The 24768-nt window shown below is 42.0% G+C and overlaps 1 protein-coding gene across 2 annotated transcripts in view; it reads left to right on the forward strand.

Annotated features, from left to right (window-relative positions):
* Positions 1 to 24768, forward strand: part of psmd14 (proteasome 26S subunit, non-ATPase 14) — a 117126-nt gene that overhangs the window by 19366 nt on the left and 72992 nt on the right. For both annotated transcript variants that reach the window (XM_072579460.1, XM_072579461.1), the window contains exon 2: positions 4750 to 4801. In XM_072579460.1, coding sequence (XP_072435561.1) covers positions 4754 to 4801 — 48 coding nt within the window. In that variant the 5' untranslated portion in view covers positions 4750 to 4753. The remainder of the gene's footprint in view (positions 1 to 4749; positions 4802 to 24768) is intronic.

Here is a 24768-nt window from a genome sequence, read left to right on the forward strand (position 1 = left end):
TGAAAAAAAGTTTAAAATCTTCCAACAATGCTTAAAACCTGAAGAAATAAGACCTCACACTTTTTTCAGAATTAAATTTCTGTACGAGGGAAGTTGTTTGGCAGTAATTAAGGCTGATTACATTACTTAAAAAAATATTTGTAGTTCCGGTTTATTTAGTGAGCAAGTTCCCATCTTAACACACTTCAACAATAGCAATAACGTTCAAATAATGCCTTAAACATAATAAAATATCCCAAATTAATTTGTAAGAGCATTATTAAACAGTAGGACACTGAAAGCCTCAAATTGGTGTTGGTTTACTAGACTAGGAGTCACTTTAAAAGGAGGAAAGTGTGATAGTGATATTCCAGAATTTTGGTCCCAGGAAAGCGTTCATGTAGTTGAATGTTGAGTTGCTTGCTGAGATAATGTTTAACACAGTTAATGTTGGAGCAGGATATCTTTATGGCAGCTTTCCGATTTCCATGTTTAACTGTGTTCGCCAAAATTGTGATCTCTTACTCTGTAATAATAGAGTGCAGATAGCATCATTTTTGTTTGCTTCAAAATTCAGTAATTTCTTCATTCAGGGATGTACTCTGGATTCCCCTTTGCTGCCCTAGCTGCTTTAACATTCACAGTATAGCTAGTTTGTTTCAACCTTTATAAATGGAATTGATTGCCCTGTCCCACTGATGACTTAGCATTTGACACGGAGTGAGTGGTTCACCCTTTATCCGTCTCAGGAATTGAAATTTCTAATCTCCAAATAAATATAAAATAAATTTTAATAACTCTCTCAATAGTATGATTATATTTTGCCTCATGTTGAATACTGTCTTTAAAGTTTTTATACGAGGACTTGAGGTATTCTGACCATCCACTTAGAGCTGCAGGTGCTCAAAATAGTTCACAGTGCTAGCGTGGCACAGAACCATAGCCAGTGCAATTAAACAGAATTATTTTGCTCCATATTAATAATAGCAGATTTTCAACTCTAGCCATTATATCTCAATTTGTACTCTTACCTTAAATGTAAAGGTAAGATTTCCGTACATTTGAGAACCTTCAGATCTGAAGAAAGGTAATTTGACCTGAAATGTTAACTTTGCTTTCGCTCCACAAATGGTGCCAGACCTACTGAGTTTATTCAACAATTTCTGATTTTGTATCTGAAAACTTTTATGTTTATATGTACTCAGTATCCGCAAAACCATATTTTGTGTTTTTGTCACACTATTGTGTCTGCTTTTTCACACTTTAAATTCCTATTTCTATATTATAATGGAAATTGAATCAGTAAACTGATCTTGCTGTGCTTGCAGTTTTTGACAATTGATCCTGGAACCCCTCAACCTGTACTGTGAAGAAATTTCTCTATTCCAATCTACTTTGTTTCTTGAATTGCTGTAAATTTTATTATTTAATAATAAATGATCTTTAATATTACACTTAGATTTTATAAGGAAAGAGTATACAATTCTAAAATGAAGACAATGTTTGACTGAACGTTTAAATAGAGGGAACATGGGAAATGGAAATTTTCTTTCTCCCTTCAATGATCTCAAATCTGATTGCAAGAAGAATTAGAGCTTTTCAGAATTTGGTTTTGTAATTTTTTAGAGAAGGATATGTAGAACAAAGTGAGATTGTAAATGGAATTTGTGATCTTAATAGTTGAGGTCTGGGTGCTTTATACAATTTGGCAGTGTTCAGTTGAGTGGGGTGAATCAGATATTGAGAAATCAGGTGCTCTTTCCATATTTATAAGCCTCATTGCCAGGTGAGGGACCACTTGTGCCTGGGGAAGGGAGTGGAAATTTCACAATTTCTCCGTTTTGAAATGAAATATATTAAAGGTTCGAGATATTTTTGCTTCATCGCTGCAAGTTTCTGTTGTAGAACTGAGGAGCATTTCGTACCTTAATCAGTGGGAGCAGGTGGGTGGTTTGGCCTTTTGAACAATAGCAGAGAATGAATGGATGTTGTGGTCTCATCAAATAATTTCTGCTCAGTGTGTGAAATGTTTCAGGATAAAAGTGCATGTGTGTTCCTATCTGCTCAGGAGAGATCAATGTGCAACTTTTGCTGATGGAAGAGATTTCTTAGAAATGAGGAAATAGTTGGCTGGACTTGTAGTTTGTATGGTGTTGGTGATCTGATATCTTTAGGTCTTCCACACCAAAGATACTAATTGACAAAAGTACAATACTGTGAATGCTCGAAATCTGAAAAGCAGATGATGATAGAAATACTCAGCAGGAAAAGAAAGTCAGAGAGGAGTTAACATTTCAGTTTAAGGACCATTCATCAACACTGAAGATTTCAGTAGACTTTTTTGGTAGTTGAATTGAGTTTGGAATTATCAGTTAGTCTTTGGCTTTAACCTAGTGCCCAATGTGTTTAACAAATGAAAGCTCTTTTATGGGCACAAATTAGTTTGAGTACGGTTCTGCTCTATTTAATAGCACTTGAATGATAATCACAGAATATTTTAAGAGTTGGATCTGTTTGGGTTTACCATGTTCCATTACTTCAGGCCACGGTTTAAAAATAAGGGATTACTTATTGAAGATTGAATTAAGAAGGCACTTTTTTCTGAGGGATCTTTGCTTCCTTAAAAGATAGTGGAAAGATATGGAATCTTTAAGCATTTTTAAGGCAGAGGTAGACAGATTCTAGATTACCAAGGGGATGAAAGTTTGTCGAGATTTGCTGGAATGTCGTGTTGAGGCTAAAATCATGTTCGCCATGATTCTGTTGAACGGCGCAACAGACTTGAAGCGCTGAGTGGCCTTCTCTTGATTCTTGCTCTCATGTCACATTGATTAAATTAGCTTCCCTACAGTGAGTAAACAGACTCTTTGGCCCAACTAGTCCACACCAACCCCTTAAGAGCAACCCTCTGACGAATGCACTGAACACCGAATTTCAGATGGCCAATCCACCGTTCTGTGGGAGGAAACCCACGCAAACATGGGGAGGATATGCAAACTCCACACAGTTGCCCAAGGCTGGAATTGAACCTGGGTCCCTGGCACTGTGAAGCTGCAGTGCTAACCACTGAGCCACCGTGCTGCCCTAATCATTTGCTTATCATTTACCAGAGAAGCCTTTGTATTAACCACGCCATTTGATATAGTAGAATGGAAGTTTGAATCTATTTTTATTCCATTTCTTTCTATTTTTCTACCTCTTTCTATTTTGAATATATAATGATTTGAAATGCTGAGATTTGGGTTTCAATGGAGTATAGAATCCCTACAATGAAGAAGGAGGCCATTTGGCCTATTGAGTCTGCATTGAACTGCCGAAGAGCATCCCACCGAGAAAATAAGAATGTTGTAATCTCCAGTGGGCAAGGAACGGAGATACTGCTAAGCAGCTGGGATTGAGTAGGTGTCAAGAGTGCCTATACAGTAGAAAAATTAGCTAGTTGCAGAAATGTGCCACTTGAATCCATCTTAAATACTGTGATAACTTAAAGAAACAACTATAATTAATTTACATATTACAACTATGAACTCCAAGTTAACTGTCACATGTAAGATGGTTTAAATATGTGTATACCTATTGGAGGAGGAAGAATTCAACTAACTGGCTTAAAAGTTGAAAAGTTATTTTCCTAAAGTTAATATTTCTGTGCTAATGACTCCACCTAAAGTTGAAAATTTAATCCATGGAAGTTTCCACTTGAGAAAATCATGTTTTATTTTGCAATATCAAAATGGCCATTTTGTGATTGTAATGAAAAGCTTGCTGTGATGCTGTTGAATGATACTGTTCATTAACAAAAGAATATCAAGAATTTTTGGGAACTAGATTGCTGCACTATTTGTTTTGAAAATTGCTTATGTTAGACTGGTAGATAAAATAAAATTCTCAACGGATACCTCTCGTTGACATGAAAATTGTACTAATTTGGAAAAGTCTACATTTTGAAATTTTGAAAATATTTTATAACGAAGCAGATTTGCTTGATGTAAAGATGTTCTGTGCTCAGTCTGGTCAAACTGAGCGGATTCAAAGTGGCCTTGATGATTGTCACTGTAACATAATTTCATGTGTTTAGTAATATTTGTGCGAGCAGTAAAGGTGTTTCTTTTGAGAAAATGATTTTCTAAAGAACTGTGAGAAGTCTTTTTGTACAGTACAAATTCCTTTAATGTCACTTTGAAAGCTTTTAAGACTTGTGTATCTTGAGACTCATATCTGATCACACCATCACTTGCATGCAATATTGATGATAACTGACAAGCTGTAAGTTAATTAGCACCAAACTTACTAATTAGATGTACAATTTTTAATTTGAAAGTGACGATTTCTATTTGTGCAGACTGTACAAGTTGCCGTAATATATCTAGTATTTGAAAGAAATGCTTCAGCTAGTGGAGCTCTGCATTTTTAGTAATGTGGCAACTGCTACAGTCATAAACCTAAGTCTAATAATTAGGAATGTAATGTAAGAATAAAAATTGTAACCATACAAAAGAACTTTAAGAAATAGATTTTCAGTTTGTGAAATACTGTTATGAAATTGGGGATAACCCAATAAAAAACAAAAGCAGTGAGATTGGGTCTGTTAATTAGCAAGGAAGACAGGTTCTTGAATTAGTATGTGGTGCTAATTAACAGGAAATCTGATGTTGTGTTGTAATTACCACCAATATTTTTGACATAAGGAAAGATTGAAGGTGAATTATATAGATGATAATTGAGTTTAAAAAGTTTCTTAGATAATTACTTTTTGTGTGGTTTTGTTTTCAGAGATATGGATCGACTTTTGCGATTGGGAGGTGGTATGCCTGGGCTTGGACAGGTTAGTGTTCCCTTTTTTGCTACATTTTAACTATGAAGGGTCTTTGGTGATGACAGATCAATTTCTGCTGAAGTTAGTTTGAATTTATGATTTGTCCAGAACACTTGAACCTTTACATAGATTAATATAATGTGCAAACTGCAACTAATATTATTTGTGTGTTTGTAAACTAAGCCTTTTAGAGGGTATCTCAGAATCAAGTCTATGTTTGATGCACATTGGATCAAACCCTTCATTAATTCACCAACACTAGCATCAGGCTGCTTTTGAAGTTCATATTTACCATGTACATGTGAATAATATTGCATTCCAGCAACATGATTATTCACTCTGTTAATTAGCAAATGCCCAAATCTGGAATACGTTAAATACCTACAGCTGACTTGTCTGTGAATAAATAGAACATTGCACTGTTCATGGTGTGTTACTTTTATTCTTTAATTTTAACAAAAGACTTTAAACTCCTGTAGCTATTGTGTTGTGGATCTTACACCACAACAATTTATTATCACAGTGAATGTATTCACTGCTGGTAATTTCCATTATTTACTGGCTACCGATTTTGATGTTACTTTTTTTTATCATGCATCATGATATTGACTTATTTTGATATGCATACAAAATGTAAACAATCTGAACATATGTGCCGGAGGGAAAAGCCAAGCTATGCAGTTTAAACACATGCACTGATATGGTTTTTGTTGTGGATATATTTATTCAAGAGCTGTTTATTCTGAGGTTTTGTTTAAATTTTGTGGCTTGGTCAAAATTTGGTTTACTATTTCTTGATTTTTCTCTAAATTGTGTTTCTATTTGAAATGGAAGGCGAAATTGGGGTCGGTTGAACTTGGTGGCTAGTTAAGAACAAACTAACAGAAGATTCAATTTGAGAAAGATGTGTGCGATTCAATTTATATTGTTGCTCAGGACAGTTAGTTTGCAATCTTCTGAGGAGTGTGATTGCTCTGTTTATTTACCCATTTGTTATTTCATAAATCTGTTGGGGCGTTTTGCGCTATGCCACAGATGGTGAAAGATTTATTTTGCTGTGTTCCAAAATCCAGTAACATTGTGCACAAATGGAAGATTGTCTGTTCACGTATAGGCTTATGTATGGCAGATACTGGACAGTTAAAAACATATATCATAGGTTATGGGGAATGGAGGTTTCACCTGTAGGAATTGTTTAAGATATTTAACTAAGTAAGACAGTGATCAAAAATTATGAAAATGTAACGGGAAGGCAGTGGTCTAAACATTCAGTACAGCGAAATGCTGCACTCATTGGTGCTGATACCATGCCTTGGTTACAATTTTTTTTGTGTATCCCAACCAATCCCATTTTCTAATGGGGGACAATGTATAAACTGTTTAGATTTTGAGATCAAGGGATTGTAATTTATTAAAGGAGGTTTTTGTCCTCCTTAGTATCTCAATCTCTTTCAGAAATACCTCAATTACATAGTTTTTCTCCTCCTTTTAAAAAATTCCATTCTAAAGGTCCATATAAAATTTCAAAGTGTATTTGGTTTCTCAGCTTTGTTGTAGAAAACAAACTGAGCATTTAAGGGTTAAGGATGCCTGAAATAATTCATTTCCACTTTAATGACCTAGCCTTGCTGGGCTAGGACGACAGGGAACATGCTCCTGACTTGTACAGCATTTGCCAATTAACACCTCCTATAACAGGTTGCCTCAGCTCATCATTGAACGAAGGACAGCAGAAGTAGTTTACATTCAGCTGACATTAAGCCAGCCTGTTTTTCCGCTTTCTGATTTGCTTACCTAAATGGCAGTTTTAATGTTGACTTATACCGAATAATAATTGTTTGTGAAAATGGTTTGTAATTAGAATAATCTAGCCTAGAACTAAAATTTCTTTAAATTTTGCTTATGCTACAGGTTTATGTAGCAAATAATGGGGGAGATGTATTTGGTTTATAAAACTGCATTTCATCGTGGTTTCAATTAAATTTAAGATGCTTTGCATTAAAAACAATTGTGGTTGCAGTGCACTTGTTTTGCAATCCCAAAATTTGTTGCATTTCAAGTAATTGTTACATTTAGGTTCCATTTGTATCTTGCCTATTAAATTCTTCAAGACCTACAGTGCAGTGATCTTGTACTGGGAATCATGTTTGTCAGCAAGAAAATAATCAATTGGCAGAAGCAAAAAAAGTATGGAAAATGTAAAACATGAACTATGATAATCATAAATGATAAGACTGTGCTTTCACTATCAATGCATGCTACCCTACAAAAGTAAACAAATGCATTATTACAATTGAATGCCATTTATACCACTACTAGAATTGCTGATCAGCTGTGATTGCACTAGATCGAACATGCATTAAATGATGCAAATTTTTGAATCACAATTTCAAGTCTGTCACTGAGGCAGTATTGTAAGAGGTATCTTTAATTTGTGGACTATTTAATATTACCAGTTAACAATTAAATAGATTCTTTACATTAAAAACAGAGAATAGGTGAAATAGCTATTCACATAATTGTGAAACATCAGTTCACTTCAATGGTTAGTGGTTGATGCAAAAGCTGTCAACATCCTAGATGAGACGAATACATAACTGAGTTAGATGCCAAGTATGTGTCAGTATTCAGTCATATAAATTTGCACACATTATAGACAAGAATACGTCATGGTGAAAGTTATTATGCATCAGTCACAGAAAATGTACCTATTTTTGATACAGGTGGAAATTCATAACGGAATTAACCACAGGGCTATTTTTTGTGTATTGACAAAAACACATTTCTTTGTGTATAATCTTTTTCATCGTTGCTATTACTTATTTGTTGTTTCAACTAGTTATTATTCCCTCTTGATCATTGTTGTAATAAATGTAGGATCTCCCCCAGGTGTGGATACTGTCAGAGACAATGGGAAAATAAGAATAGCTTTCTGAGCATTAAACAACGTTCGATCAAAAATTAATCTAAAGTTACAATGTGTCTGGCAAGGTTTAGCTGAGGTTTTTCAATTGAGAATTCAAAAGGTGGATTTTACAGCTGGCTTCTGATACTGAATTCAAGTTTTAAATCAAGAAAAATACATTTGGAAGTTTTGAGTGATCAACACTTAAAGCTGCTACTAGTTAGATGTCAAATGAATTTTATGAAATAAAGTTGTATGCAGTCAAGACAATTGGAACTTCTGTTTGTTTAACCCACTGGTGATTTTAAACATATTCAATAAAGTGGTGCAGTCGGACTGATTAAGTAAATCAAAGTCTTTCATTTGTTTTCAAAGTTTGAATATATTTAGGACTTTCTTGCATTGAATTTAGTTGAAATATTTTGGTTAAATTTCAAAGGTTATCCTCATCTCAGTGATAACACTGCTGCCTCTAAGATGGTTGCACATTGAAACCATTGTGCTGAGAGAGCCCTAGTGTTGAAGGTGCCATCATAGGATCTGGTTTTAAAATTGCACCTAACCATCACTGGCTGTAAAGTATCTCACAGCACTATTTGTAAAAGGAGAGTTCTGGAATCCTGCCTGATAATTGTCCACTGACCAAGGTTATAAAAATATGTAATTATTAATTGCATTGCTGATCAGTGGGTTTTTTTCTGTTTGTAGATTGTTGTTGTGTTGACAACAGTGTTCTTTAACAGGTTTCATTGGCTTTAAAAAGATTTGGAACACCCTAAGCTGAGGAAAGGCACCACATGTTGAAGATGAATAAAACTCCTAGATATTTGCAGCGCAGAAGGATATTTGGCCCATTGTGTCTATGCTGGTCGACAAGAATTAGGCTTTTTCCAGCTTTTGGCCATAGCCTTTGAGGCTATGAGAATGTTTGACTCAACCATCCTTTCAGGTAGAGTTTCAGACTCCTGACACCCACTGAGTTGAAAAAAAAATCTCCTCACTTCTCCCCATAGTCCTTTTTCTGTTATCTTAATTCTGTGCGCCTGGTTATTGATGTCTCTACTGATGGAAAAAGATGACTTCTTATCTACCCTATCAATGCCCCTCATTACCTTATATACCTTTCAACCTTGCATATTATAAAGAAGCAGACTAAAAGTTTTGCTTCTCCCTAATTTACCAATGATCTGTAGCTGGCTTTAGTTCGCACTTAATCTGGTTATTTGCTGTTTTTCTTTTTGTGCTTATGGCTCTCAGTTATACAAATCCTGGGCTACCCATTTTTAAAATTGCAAGCAGATTTTAATACGCTAGTTATGTAACATTAGAACTGTGGTACATGAATGAATTACTGTCTGTTATGTTTCTACTGCCCTACTTCCACACAAATAAAAGGACTTCTACTAGTGCATACATTTTTCTTTTTTCACAACTTCTGTCATCACAATCTTGCACCAGCTTCTGACTGTAGCATTTACTTCAACTAAAATAAATAGTGTCAATGTACTGTGTAGCACAAAGTGACACTTCAGTACATGTTTAATCAGGTATTTTATTAACATAGAATAGAATCGGCTAAATAATTGATACCGGTTCACACCATGGAAAAGGTGGAGTAATCTAACTAATAGTGTTAATAAATTTGCTAAAAGGACTGAGCAGATAACACTTTGAGGTGTTAGCTTTATGCTGTTATAATGGCAAAAGCCTTTTTTAACACTTTGTCAACAAGAGCAGCCCAAGTGAAACTGGAGGTTTATATGGGTTCACATATTACTGTAACTGAAATAAAGATGATACTTGGGACAGATACCACCTAGCTCTGATAGAATGTTATTTTCAATGAAATCATTTTGTTTCCAACAGTTGTACATTTTGCATGCTTTCAAATCTGTGGCCTTAATTGTGACATTGCCATAATACTGCTCCATAAGTGTGAGAGTGGGTTTCTGCTGTAATGATGAAGGCAAGCCTAGAATCAGTTACCTATCTTTTCATTTACTCAATGTGTGTATTGCTGATGACCCTCACTTTTGTTAACCTTAAAAGGTCAGCTGCTTTCTTGAACAGTTACTGACCATGTTATGTAGGTACAATCACATTGCTGTTTGAAAAGAAGTTTCAGGTTTCTGAACTAGAGACAGTGAAAGATAAGATAATATAGAAACATGTCAGGATGATGAGTCACGAAGATGGGAACTTTCAGGTGATGGTATTTTCAAAGGTCTGCTGCTGTTGTTCTTCCAGGTGACAAAGATCACCTATTCAGAAGGTCATCTCAAAGAAATCTTAGCAAGTATTGAAGTGCATCTTGTAAATAGAACATATTTGCATTTGACTGCTATTATGGTGCTGGGGTTGAGGGGTGCAACTTTGTAAGGTGATGAATTAGCATTGACCAAGTGGGTTGATTTGCCCTGGATGGTGTCAATCTTCTTGAGGGTTCACGCAGGAAAATAAAGATTGTTCCATCCCTCTTGACATCTGCCTTGTAGATGGTGAACAGGCTTTGAAGAGTCAGGAGTTGAGTTAGCTGCCACTGAATTACAGTGTCTGACCTCTGCTTGTAGGTACATAATTTATATGGCTGGTCCGGTTCTACTTTTGATCAATGACAACCCAGCAAAATGGATGTCCGTTAAGATGTTGAAAGGCAAGGGGAGATGGTTAGATTCTCATGTTGGGACCATCCATTGCTTGACACTTGTGTGACACAAATTTATACACTCCTTATTAACCCAAGACTGAATGTTGTGCAGTTCTAGCTATATGGAGGTACTGATTGTTCCAGTATCAAAGGAATGGCACTGAACAGTATGCCATTATGAACAAACGTTGCTACTTTTGAGGAAGGATCCTTGATAAAGCTGAATGATGGTTGTTCTGAGGGATACTGTCTGAGGAACTCTTACAGGGATCATCTGGGTTAACCTCCAACACTGCAATCTTTGTGCTTGATATGACGAACCAGTTTAGAGTTTCCTGAGTGCGCTTGATACCACACTTTGCCAAATGTTGTCACCATGTTAAGGGCAGTAGCTGTCACCCCGCTTCTGAATTCCCACACAAATGTTCATCTTTCGACCAAGACTATAATGAGATCTGGAGCCAGCTGCTTTTGGAGGAATCCAAACTGGGTGTCAATGAACAGGTTATTTTTGACAAGTACTATTTGGTAGTAATATTACTGATCTATCACCACTTGAAGTTTGTATCACTGACAACTTTGTCACCATGATGATGATTGAGAGTAGACTGAACAGTAGTTAGCTGGATTTAATTTGTCTGGTTTCTTGTGTACAAGATGTAATTATGCAGCCTTTCACATTGGGGGCTGGGTGCCATAGTTGTAGCTGTACTAGAACAACTGGTGTGATTAGTTCTGGAACACAACAGCACACGTGTTGTCAGGGCCCTTAGCCTTTGCTGTATTCGGTGCTTTTTGTTGAAATTGGCATTTATGGAGTGTGCTCCTCCTGTTTAGTTTCACTGACTCTCCCATTCACGACTGGCAGGACTGCAGAGCTTTGAAATAATCTGTTAATTGTGGGATTGATTGGCTCTGTCCATTGCCTACTGCTTTTGCTGTTTAGAATAAATTTTGACCACGTTTGCAGCTTTCCCAGGTTGGCACCTCATTTTTCAGTATACCAGGTACTGCTCCTGGAATGTTACTCTCCCTATTGAGCCAGTGTTGATCCCCTGCGTGATGTAACGGTAGAGTGAGAGATATGTCGGGCCTTGTATTCATCAACAACCTGTAATTATAAGTCTGCTATTGCTAATGGCTCTTGGTGCCTCACTGCTGAGTTGTGAGCTTATAGATCTGTTTGGAATCTACCCCATTTAGCATAGTCATTGTACTACACCACATGATTATGAATATCCTTACATTGTAGACATTATCTTCTTTACAGAACATTGCAGAAGGTACAGGTGCAGTTGGTAGTTTAGGGGTAAGATCTCGTAGATTTTCCCCTTTTTGGTTTTGCATCCACTGCATGCCCAGTCTAGCAGACATCTTGGTCAATTCTTTTAAGTAGTGGTGCTACCAGCTAATCTTGTTGATGGACTTTTTGTCCTGCACTCAGAGTACATTCCTGCTACCCTCAACATCATTAGTGTGCAGGTAACAGAATCAGTGGTTTTACAGTGCATTTGACCACTGAGTATGCACAAGGTTTTCAAATGAGCATCACTACCTACTGCTGACCTTACCACACCCCCCGCCCACCTTGCCCCTCTAATCCCTGATCTCTTTGTGAGTGGGAGCAGATGTTCTCTATCTGCTCCATTTAGCTTCTTCAGAATCTCTAATCTCCTCTTAGCCACTTTCTTAGGAAGGAAAATAGTCCTACCTTACCTAATCCATCCTCAGAACTGCAATTTCTCATCCTTGGAACCATTCTTGTAAATTGCTTTCCAGTGTGTTGGGATACTTTCTTTAACATCGTGTCAGAACAGTACAAAATACTTCATTTGAGGTTTTTAACACGTTATACAAGTTTTTATACAAGTTATACTTCTTACACAAGTTCAGCATAGCCTTCTTGTTCTTGTAGTTTATGCCCTTATTAATAGCGTTGACGATATTTTTATGCTTCATGAACTGCTTTCTCAACCAGTCTTGCCACCTTCAGTAATTTGCGCACATAAACTCAAACACATAAACATTTGAGCACATTTCCTCTGCTCTTTCACACCCATTTAGAATTGTGTCCCCTATTTTATATTGTCTTTCAATATTCTTCCTACTCTTTCTTTCGTTATCCAGGGACCTCTATTTGTTTGTCCTACTTTTCCCTTTTGAGGCAATATGCTTTGACTGTATGTGTGCCATCTCCTCTTTGAGAGTAACCCATTGTTTAATTACATTATCACACTAACCTCTCATTCCAGTCAATCCTGTCCAGTTCTATCCTAACCCCATTGAAGTCAGCTGTCTACAAATTGATTTTTCTTCCTCTGGTCTTTCTGCACCATCATCCTGAACTTTGATACAATGATCATTCTCCTTCACTGGCACATGATCTGTTTTGGTCCACCTCATTTCCAAAAATAGGTTCAAATGTGCATCCTTTAATTTTGAATCAGATGCACATTGCTGTAGGAAACAACTGCATACGTTTGAGGAACACTTGCTCCTTGCTCTCCAAACTGCTCTGGTCTTCTTAAACAGCATTGTCATTGCTCTACCATTCCTCCCTTTTCTATCTTTCCTGACCACCTTATACTGAGGAATATTTAACACCCAGTCTTGCCCTTGCTTGAACCAGGCCATTTGTTAAGGCAATAACATCATTCCACATGACAATCTACACCTCCCCAACATGAGTTACTATATTCTGTGCATTCATATTTATACATAATACAGTAACCCTAATTTAGACTTCATTTCCTTCTCCCTTACCCAGACCTTGCCTAGCAACATAGTATTCTGTATGCCAGTTGCCAGCTGTGTCTCCAAGTATTTTGTGAGCTCTGGAATTTTTCCCCACTATTTTCTCTTCATTCCCATACCTCTGCCAAGTTGAATTAAAGCTCTGCCAATAGCGCTCACAAAATGTCCCACAAGCAGCTCAGTCCCAGCTCTGTTTTGCAATATGTCCCGTTTTTGCAGGTGCCATTTGCCCTGGTCTCTGCCCTAATTTCCCAGCAACCTAAAGGCCTCATTCCAGCACACCTTTTTAGAAGCTTTATCTGCCATATCCTCATGTTTCTGTACTCATTGTTTGTGGCTCGGAGTAATTGCTACCTTTTTCAGGTTCTGCCTGCTATCTTGAAGTTAATAGGACAGGTGGAGAAGGTGGTGAAGAAAGCATATGGAATGCTTCCCTTTATAAGTTGAGGCATTGAGTAAAAGAACAGGGAGGCTATGATGGAGGTTTATAAGATTTTAGTTAGGTTGCAGTTAGAGTACCATGTTCAGTTCTGTTTGCCTCACTACAGGAAGGATGAGATTGCACAGAGAGGAGACCAGGGTGTTGCCTGGGTTAAAACATTTCATCTATGAAGATAGACTAGATAGCCTGGAGTTGTTTTCTTTTGAGTACAGAGGCTGAGGTAGGACCTGTATAGGGTGCATAGAATTCTAAGGGGCATAAGTAGGAAAAACATAGTGGAGGGATCAATAAACAGGGGACACTGATTTAAGATAAAGGACAGGTGGCTTAGAGAAGACTTAAGTTCGTTTTCACCTGGAAGGTGGAGGGCAAATGGAACTCAATGTCTGGTAGAGGCAGGAGCCATCACAGTATTGAGGCAATCACTTGAAGTGCCATCGATACAAGGCTACAGGTAAGTTGCTGGAAAAGTGGACTAGAGTAGATGAACTGGCATGAACATGATGGGCTGAAGGGCTGCTTTCTATATTTAAAAAAAAAGTCTTTCAATGCAGAGAAACCCTGATTCTTCAGTTGAAGATCATTTGGTGGTTATCAACCTGAGGTTTCTTTGCCCACTTGATGCTGCAAAACTTCATAGGATTGAAAGTCAAAATTCAGGATTTCCAGAGACACTGCCTCTCAAGTGTATGCTACTGCATTGTCACCACTAATGGAACTGTCTTGCCATTGGGTCCGGACAGAACCAAGGAAAATAATGGAGGTGTTTGATATGATTGTCAGTTGCTACTTGACTGGTGTTTGAAACAGCTATCTCAATTTTGCTAAGGTACCCAAATGATAAAAGAGAAAATTAACAAGTCTTCACTTGAATGCACACAGTATTCAGAACAAAGTAAGTGGGTTATTGACACAAATAATGGTAAAAGTATGATCTTGTAGCCATTACGGAGGCATAATACAGAGATCAAAGTTGGGACCTAAATATGGATATGTTGCTTTCTGAAAGGAAAGAAAAGGTGGTGGGGTAGTTTTGCTGATATGGGATGGAATACGTATGATTGCAAGAAACTCTTCAATCTGAAGATATAGAATACATATAAGTTCCTTACACTGTGTAGTGGAACAGAATGAACCAAGAGATAATGAGGGCATGAAACAATTGCAGTACCTTTAATCATGGGTTACTTTATTCTTTATATGGATTTAGTTAGTCGCAATGGCCAATGAAGCCGTGAAGAAGCATTCACAGTATACTTGGGACAGTTTTCTGGAACGATTTGTGGTGAATCCAACTAAGGATCTGTTGTCAGGTATTTTGAATCTGGTGATGTGTAATGAGGCAGATTTAGTAACTGATGCAAGAAAATATCCCCATAGAAGCAGTGACCGTAACATGGTAGAATTCAGGTAAGGTAAAAATTCCTGATGAAGGGCTTTTGCCCGAAACGTCAATTTTACTGCTCCTTGGAAGCTGCCTGACAAGCTGTGCTTTTCCAGCACCACTCTAATCTAGACTATGTTAGAATTCAGCCAGTTTGAGAGAGAGGAGCTTGGGTCAGAAACAACTCTGCTAAGCTTAAATAAACCTAATTTCAAAGAATGAGGGCAGAGCTGGCTGGAGTGGACTGGGAAAGGAGTTTAGCATCAAAGATAGTTAAGGAACAATGGCAGATGTCTAAGAAAATATATGGCTCATGGGAAAGACATTCTGGTGACAAACCATGATTCTAGGAAGGGGATAAATGCTGACTCATAATGCCAGGGACCTGGGTTTGACATTCGGGCGATTGTGTGGAGTTTTCACAATCATCCCCTGTTAGCGTGGGTTTCCTCCACAGTCCAGAGATGTGCAGGTTAAGTGGATTGACCATGCTAAATTTCCCATTCTGTCTTCGGATGTGCAGACTAGGTGGATGAACCATGGAAAGAAATGCAGGGTTACAAGAATAGGTAGGGGACTGGGTCCAGGTGGGATGTTCTTCGGAGGGTTAGTGCAGACTCGATGGACTGAATGGCCTCTTTCTGCACTGAAGTGAGTCTGTGAACATCAGCCATGATTAACCAGGAAAGTTAAGGATAACAAGGTGCCAAAATTTAGCAGTAATGCTGAAGATTGGGAAAGGTTTTTAAAAAAAAACAAAAAAAATGGAAATGAAGTTTTGAGGGTACAGTTGAGAGGAATATCAAGAAGGATAGCAAAGGTTCCATAAAAATATGAAAAGAGAGAAGACAAAGTGAACATGGTCTTTGTAATGAATGGAGCTGGGGAAAATAATGGTAAACCAGGAAGTGGCAGAGGAGTTGAGTCAATTCCTTCCATTAGGCTTCAGAGTAGAAAACCCAAATAGCATTCCAAAATTACTAAATATTCATGGGGCAAAAATAAGAGAGGAAATAAATCTAAAACTATCACTGGGAAGAAAGTGCAAGAAAAACTAATGGGGCCAAAGATTAATAAATTCCCTGGGCAGGGTGAGGTGCATCATCAGATATTAAAGGAAGTAGCTAAAGAGATAGCGGATGGACTGGTAGTAATCTTTAGAAACTGAAGAAGTCCCGAAGCATTTGAAAACTACCAGTGTGTAACAATTTTTTTATTTAAGAGAAAAGTAGACAAAAATTGGGTAATTACAGGGTATTTGGCTTAACATCTATTATTGAGAAAATGTTAGAATCTGTTATTCCAATCATACCTCATAAACAAAAATGCTTCAGGAAAAAAGAAATGAAAAAAAATTGCAGAGATTAGTTTTATGAAATAAGAACAGAAAACACTTTATGCCAGTGAGTTATTCTTGAAGGCAAAATGATAATCGGCGGATGTTCTGGAATCTGTATTTTCTAGCGCATGTGGTCAAATCACAAATTATGGACTGTTGTCTCTGAAGTCTTATAGACAAAGCTTGCTCAGGAAGTACAATTGTGATGTTCCTTCAATCAGTCTTTCAAAAAAAAGCAAATGGTTTTCACCCTGAATTGTTTTCAAGTGTTTCCTTTTCAGAAATTAGCAAAATTAGCTGGGTAGCTTGTTCTTTGCAAGCTTTCTGCCACTTCAGCTGGGTCTGAGTAGATGACACTCCAATGCAGCTGGTTGTTAAGCTATCCCTCCACAAACTCCACTTGTTCTTCCAAATTATTCAAAACGCAAACTTCTCTAAACGAGTCACCGATTGTTCAAAACACTCCAGTCAGGGTTTACAGCAGAGTAAGCAACAGTTTCAGTCATGTAATTTCTAGGAAACTTGACTTAAAAATCTCCAATGTTCACATTAAACATGCAATGGCCTCTTTTCTAGAGCTCACTCCAAGTATGCACAGACAATATGAAATAAATTCAATTTTCCACAATTCTTCAAAACCTAAATCCTTCAGGCAATACTTAATATAAAACACAATTGTCACACCACTCACTGGGAAGTGACAGCTACAGTACCTTTTCGACTATCAGTCAGGAGGTATATGATCAAGAAGTATGGCTATGCTATTCAGTCCTTGCAGCCTGCTCTGCCATGTTATAAGACTGCAGCAATCTAATTGTAACATCATTCACATTCTCACCTACTCCTTTTAATCTTTCACTTCCTTGCTTACTAAGAATCCACCCACCTCTGCCTTAAAAATATTCAAAGACTCTGCTTACACTGCCTCTTCAGGAAGCGTTTCAAAGGTTCAAGTCCACTGAGAATTTTCTTTGTCTCATCTCTGTTCTATAAGTGGTGACCCCTAGTTCCCACCAATGGAAACATTTTCTCATCTACCCTGTCAACACAGCTCGTGCTTTAGTCAATTTGCCTCTTACGCTTCAGTAGATACAAGCCTGGCCTGTCCAAACTTTCCTCATAAGACAAACTGTCCAGTCTAGATGGTAATGTGTTAAATCACTTCTGAATTAGTTCCAACACATTTGTATCCTTCCTTCAATAAACTGACCAATGTTGACCAACACATTCCACCCTGACCTTAAATTTACCTGGACCATCTCTGACACCTCCTTCCCCTTCCTGGACCCCTCCATCTCCATTAATGACGACTGACTTGACACTGACATTTTGTACAAACCCACCGACTCCCACAGCTACCTGGATTACACCTGTTCCCACCCTACCTCTTGCAAAAATGCCATCCCGTATTCCCAATTCCTCCACCTCTGCCGTATCTGCTTCCAGGAGGACCAGTTCCACCACAGAACACACCAGATGGCCTCCTTCTTTAGAGGCTGCAAATTCCCTTTCCACGTGGTTGAAGATGCCCGCCAACGCATCTTGTCCACATCCGCACCTCTGCCCTTAGACCCCACCCCTCCAACCGTAACAAGGACAGAACGCCCCTGGTGCTCACCTTCCACCCCACCAACCTTCGCATAAACCAAATCATCCGCCGACATTTCCGCCACCTCCAAACAGACCCCACCACCAGGAATATATTTCCCTCCCCGCCCCTTTCCGCCTTCTGCAAAGACCGTTCCTTCTGTGACTACCTCGTCAGGTCCACGCCCCCCCTACAACCCACCTTCCCATCCTGGCACTTTCCCCTGCCACCGCAGGAACTGTAGAACCTGCGCCCACACCTCCTCCCTCACCTCTATCCAAGGCCCTAAAGGAGCCTTCCACATCCATCAAAGTTTTACTTGCACATCCACTAATATCAGTTATTGTATCCGTTGCTCCTGATGCGGTCTCCTCTACATTGGGGAGACTGGGCGCCTCCTAGCAGAGCGCTTTAGGGAACATCTCCGGGACACCCGCACCAATCAACCACACCGCCCCATGGCCCAACATTTCAACTCTTCCCCCCCCCCCCCCCCCCCCCCCCCCCCCTCCCCCCCCCCCCCTCTCTGCCGAGGACATGGAAGTCCTGGGTCTCCTTCACCGCCACTCCCTCACTACCAGACCGCCTGGAGGAAGAACGCCTCATCTTCCACCTCGGAACACTTCAACCCCAGGGCATCAATGTGGCCTTCAATAGTTTCCTCATTTCCCCTTCCCCCACCTCACCCTAGTTCCAAACTTCGAGCTCAGCACTGTCCCCATGACTTGTCCTACCTGCCTATCTCCTTTTCCACCTATCCACTCCACCCTCTCCTCCCTGACCTATCACCTTCATCCCCTCCCCCATTCACCCATTGAACTCTATGCTACTTTCTCCCCACCCCCACCCTCCTCTAGCTCATTTCTCCACGCTTCAGGCTCACTGCCGTTATTCCTGATGAAGGGCTTTTGCCTGAAACGTCAATTTCGAAGTTCCTTGGACGCTGCCTGAACTGCTGTGCTCTTCCAGCACCACTAATCCAGAATCTGGTTTCAGCATCTGCAGTCGTTGGGTAAAAACAATGTTGTACACTGTAATTCAGATGTGGCCTTACCAATGCCCTACGTAATTGAAGCGTAATCTTCATACTACTCTATTCAGTTCCCCATTGTGATAAATAATATTTCTATTAGCTTCCCTAATAATCTGCTACACCTGTATTCTAGACTTCTTAGCCATCTAGATCTCTGCAACCTCTTTCCATTTAAATAATGTGCTACTCTATGATTTTCCTGCCAAAATGAGCAATTTCTTGTTTTCCCACATGATTCAAACCTGCCTTTGCCACACTGATCTTTGAATTATATGTTTACCTCTAATCTTGTTGACCCTGTGCCAATTAGTTCATGCTAAGGTTGTAATCAAGAGACTTGCCTTTTTTGGTTTTGCTTTTTAGCTTTGCTCCTCGCTGTTTGTGTTTCCTTGGCAGAATCACTTTCTGGTTTAGGCCTATATCATTGTTCCCTACGTGGACCATGACAACTGGATCTTTCCAGTCCTACTAAGTTCTTTTACAGCTCAGGGCAGGCAACACGACCTTCAGGACTCTCGATTCTGGCCACAGAGAATAGTGTCTATTCACCTGACTATACTATCCTTGATTGCAATTACATTTCTCTTTTCCCTCCCTTCTCTTGAATGTCTTTCTGTACCATGGTGCAATGGGCAGTTTGCTCATCCTCCCATCAGTCCCCATTCTCATCCACATAAAAGAATCTCAAAGCTATTAAACAAGCTCAGGCTGAGGGACCTGCAGCACTACTTCCTGGATCTCTCTACCTGCCTCATTCATATTCTGGATTAGTGGTGCTAGAAGAGCACAGCAGTTCAGGCAGCATCCAAGGAGCAGTGAAATCGACGTTTTGGGCAAAAGACCTTCATCGAGAATAAAGGCAGTGAGCCTGAAGCGTGGGGAGATAAGCTAGAGGAGGGTGGGAGTGGGGAGAAAGTAGCATAGAGTACAATGGGTGAGTGGGGGAGGGGATGAAGGTGATAGGTCAGGGAGGAGAGGGTGGAGTGGATAGGTAGTCACATACTCCTGTCCCTGACCAATAAATGAATTTGAGGTTGTTAATCAGAGGTATGACTATGTCATGAAAGTTAAAAATCTCACAACACCAGGTTATAGTCCAACAGGTTTAATTGGAAGCACATGAGCTTTTGGAGCGACGCTCCTTCATCAGGTGATAAAGGAGCGTCGCTCCGAAAGCTAGTATGCTTCCAATTAAACTTGTTGGACTATAACCTGGTGTTGTGTGATTTTTAACTTTGTACACCCCAGTCCAACACCGGCATCTCCAAATCTTTTTTTTATTTCAAAAATATACTTTATTCATAAAATACTTTAATGATCTGTACAACTGGACATGCCATACATATGTAAACATTCTATTTGTTTGCATACTGAAAACAGAGTAATCATTCCTATTTACAGATCTGTATGATTAAATTTTTAGCTGAGGCGTCAGCAGAGCCCAACTGACTGCGCGGGCCCCCTGTTCTTTAGGCAGGCAGATGTTACATGATGTTCTTTCCCCAACGTGCCTTGGCGGCAGCTGCCCGAAGCTTCAGCGCATCCCTCAACACGTAGTCCTGGACCTTGGAATGTGCCAGTCTGCAACACTCAGTTGGGGTCAACTCCTTCAGCTGGAAGATCAACAGGTTTCGAACCGCCCAGAGAGTGTCCTTCACAGAGTTGATGATCCTCCAGGCACAGTTGATGTTTGTCTCGGTGTACGTCCCGGGGAACAGGCCATAGAGCACAGAGTCCCACGTCACGGTGCTGCTCGGGAACCTCGACAAACACCACTGCATTCCTCTCATCATTTTTTTTTATTTCAAAAATATACTTTATTCATAAATGATTTGATGGTCTGTACATTGGATCATGCCATACATATGTCCATATTTACAAACACAGATTCGACTTTATTCTGGTCCTTTACAATCCTGTGCATTTTTTCAATCTTGTATATATACATATATTTGGCTGAGGCATCAGCAGAGCCCAAAAAAACGTCCGTATGGGCCCCCTGTTCTTCTTTCGGCAGGCCGATCTTACACGGTGGTCTTTCCCCACCGCGCCTTGGCGGCAGCTGCCCCAAGCTTCAGCGCGTCCCTCAACACGTAGTCTTGGACCTTGGAATGTGCCAGTCTGCAACACTCGGTCGGGGTCAACTCCTTCAGCTGGAAGATCAACAGGTTTCGGACCGCCCAGAGAGCGTCCTTCACCGAGTTGATGATCCTCCAGGCGCAGTTAATGTTCGTCTCGGTGTGAGTCCCGGGGAACAGGCCGTAGAGCACGGAGTCCCGCGTCACGGCGCTGCTCGGGACGAACCTCGACAAGCACCACTGCATTCCTCTCCAGACTTCCTCTGCATAGGCACATTCCAGAAGGAGGTGTGTGACAGTCTCGTCCCCCCCGCAGCCACTTCGAGGGCAGCGTGCGGTGCGGCAGAGAGTCCGGGCGTGCATAAAGGATCTCACAGGCAGAGCCCTTCTCACCACCAGCCAAGCCACGTCTTGGTGCTTGTTGGAAAGTTCTGGCGATGAGGCATTCTGCCAAATGGCTTTGACAGTCTGCTCAGGGAACCGCTCGACAGGATCCGCCCTCTCCTTTTCCCGAAGGGTCTCAAGGACGCTACGTGCTGACCACTTCCTGATGGACTTGTGGTCAAAGGTGTTTTTCCTCATAAATTTCTCCACGAAGGACAGGTGATACGGAACGGTCCAACTACTCGGAGCGTTCCGCGGCAGCGAGGCCAGGCCCATCCTTCGCAACACCGGGGACAGGTAGAACCTCAGTACGTAGTGACACTTGGTGTTTGCGTACCGGGGATCCACGCACAGCTTGATGCAGCCACACACAAAGGTGGCCATCAGGGTGAGGGTGGCATTGGGCGTGTTTTTTCCCCCATTGCACCGGTCTTTGTACATAGAGTCTCTTCGGACCCGGTCCATCTTTGATCTCCAAATGAATTGGAAGATGGCCCGGGTGACTGCGGCAGCACAGGTCCTGGGGATAGGCCAGACCTGTGCCACATATAGCAATACTGAGAGGACCTCACACCTGATGACCAGGTTTTTTCCCGCGATGGAGAGCGACCGTTGCCCCCATCTGCCTAGTTTCTGTCTCATCTTCCTGATCCGCTCCTCCCAGGTCTTGGCGCACGCCCCAGCCCCCCCGAACCAAATACCCAGCACCTTCAGGTGGTCAGTCCTGACGGTGAAGGGGATAGAGGATTGGTCGGCCCAGTTCCCGAAGAGCATGGCCTCGCTCTTGCCTCGGTTTACCTTGGCCCCCGAGGCCCGTTCGAACTGGTCGCAGATGCACACGAGTCTGTGCACGGACAGCGGATCCGAGCAGAAAACAGCGACGTCATCCATGTACAGGGAGGCCTTAACCTGCAGGCCCCCGCTGCCAGGAATAGTCACCCCTCTCAGGCTCGCATCCTTCCTGATGGATTCGGCAAATGGCTCTATGCAACACACAAACAAGGCGGGTGAGAGGGGGCATCCCTGCCTGACTCCAGATCTTACAGGGAAGCTATCTGATTCCCACCCATTGATTGAGACTGCACTGACAATGTTGGTGTAGAGCAGTCTGATCCAATTTCCGATTCCCTCCCCAAAGCCCATTTTGGAGAGGACATCCCTCATATGTGTATGCGATATCCTGTCAAAGGCTTTCTCCTGGTCCAGGCTGATGAGGCAGGTGTCCACCCCCCTGTCCTGCACGTAGGCGATCGCATCCCTGAGGAGTGCGAGACTCTCAGAGATCTTCCTGCCCGGTACAGCACAGGTTTGGTCCGGGTGGATCACCGATCCCAGAGCAGACCTGACCCGGTTGGCGATGACCTTTGACAGGATTTTGTAGTCTGCATTTAACAGTGAGATCGGTCTCCAATTTCTAATTTCCTCCCTCTCCCCCTTCCGCTTGTAGACGAGGGTGATGATGCCTTTCCTCATGGATTCACTCATGGTACCTGCCCGGAGCATACTGACATACACCTCCAGCAGGTCCTGGCCGATCAAGTCCCAAAGAGCGGAATAAACCTCGACCGGTAAGCCGTCGCTTCCGGGAGTTTTATTCTTTTCGAAGGACTCGAGGGCCTTGGTCAGTTCATCCAGAGATAGCGGCTGGTCCAGCCTCTCTCGTGTTCCGTCATCTAGGACCTCCGTGATAGAGGACAGGAACGACTGGGAGGCCGCGCTGTCGGTCGGCTTCGAGTCATACAGGCTGGCGTAGAAGGATTTGCTGATCCTCATGACGTCAGCCTGAGATGACGTTACCGAGCCATCTTCTTTCTTCAGGCTGCTGAGCACGGAGCTCTCTTTGTGCACCTTCTGGAAGAAGAAACGTGAGCACGTCTCGTCCTGCTCCACCGAGCGGACCCTGGACCGGAAGATTATCCTGGAGGCCTCCGAGGCAAAGAGCGAGGCTTGCTGGCCCTTCACCTCCTTGAGGTCCTCCGTGACATCCACCCCCATCGTCTGCAGCAGGAGCAGGTTCTGCATACTTTCCTGGAGCTGGGACAGTTTTCCCCGCCTCTCTCTCGCCTCCTGGACACCTTTGAGGATAAAGAACCTCTTGATGTTCCCTTTTACCGTTTCCCACCAGTCCGCTGGAGACTCAAAGAGGGGCTTCACGGTTCTCCAACCTGCGTAATCCCTCTTGAGCTCTTCGATGTTTCCCGGGGTCAACAGCTTAGTGTTCAGTTTCCACGTTCCCTTGCCCGCCCGCTGTTCGTCCTGTAGGTGACAGTCGGCCAGCAGGAGGCAGTGGTCAGAGAAGAACACCGGCTTGACGTCGGTGGATCTGACCGAGAGCGTTCGGGACACAAACAGGTAATCTATCCTTGAGCGGATAGACCCGTCTGCCCGTGACCAGGTGTATCTACGCTGCGCTCCGTCTGCAGGGGCGCTGAAGACGTCGTGCAGCTTGGCGTCTTTGACCGTTTCCATCAGGGCCCTGGACGTAGCGTCCGGTTTACTGTCCCCCCCGCCGGATCGTCCATCAGCATCAATGATGCAGTTGAAGTCTCCGGCCAGAATGACCGGCCTGGACGTAGCCAGCAGCAGTGGAAGCTGTTGCAGGACGGCCAACCGTTCACTCTTACCCACTGGGGCGTACACGTTGATTAGTCTCACGGGAGCGTTTCTGTATTTGACGTCCACGACGAGGAGGCGCCCGCCCACCACCTCCTTAACCTCGGAGATGGTGAAGTTGCCTCCCCGCAACAGGATACCCAGGCCGGAGGCGCGGCTATCGTTGCCCCCCGACCACACTGACGGCCCGTGGGCCCACAAGCTCGACCATCTCCTGTAACTGCTGAGGTGCGGTATCCCACACTCCTGCAAAAACAGGATATCGGCTTTGACATTGGCCAGGAAGGCCAGCGTTGAAACACATCGCGTAGCCGCTTTAATGCTACGCACATTTATGCTGGCAATTTTAAACCCCATTTTAACAGTTTACGGGGTTACCAGTGTCCATTTTCTTCTGGTCTTGCTCCAGTGGGGTAGCTGCGTGCATCCCCGTGGTGACAGCAAACTGCTGGACCTTCCCAGGGCTGAGGTAGTTGTCCGGCTCCACGCTGGAGTCATTTCCCCGCTCTGGTGTCATCGTGTCAGACCCAGGGTCCGCATCGCCCCGTTCTCCATCTGACAGCAGGGCTGTCACTGGGACACTGCTCCCAGTTCCCTGGAGCTGTGGGCCGGTGGGTACCCCTTGGTTCTCACCGGGTAGGGGGAGGCCTTCACCCATCCCCTCAGAGGGATCGTCTTTTCCTTCTTGGGCGGTGTTGCCCTCCTTTCTCCCCACGGCGCTCTGCCTCTTCCTCCGGAGGCGACCCTTCTTGCGCCCGTCCTCACCCTCGGAGGAGCTGCCTGTATCCTCCTCTTGGAGGTGTCTCTTC

This window comes from Chiloscyllium punctatum, chromosome 10 (genome assembly GCF_047496795.1).
Source record: "Chiloscyllium punctatum isolate Juve2018m chromosome 10, sChiPun1.3, whole genome shotgun sequence".
NCBI lineage: Eukaryota > Metazoa > Chordata > Chondrichthyes > Orectolobiformes > Hemiscylliidae > Chiloscyllium > Chiloscyllium punctatum.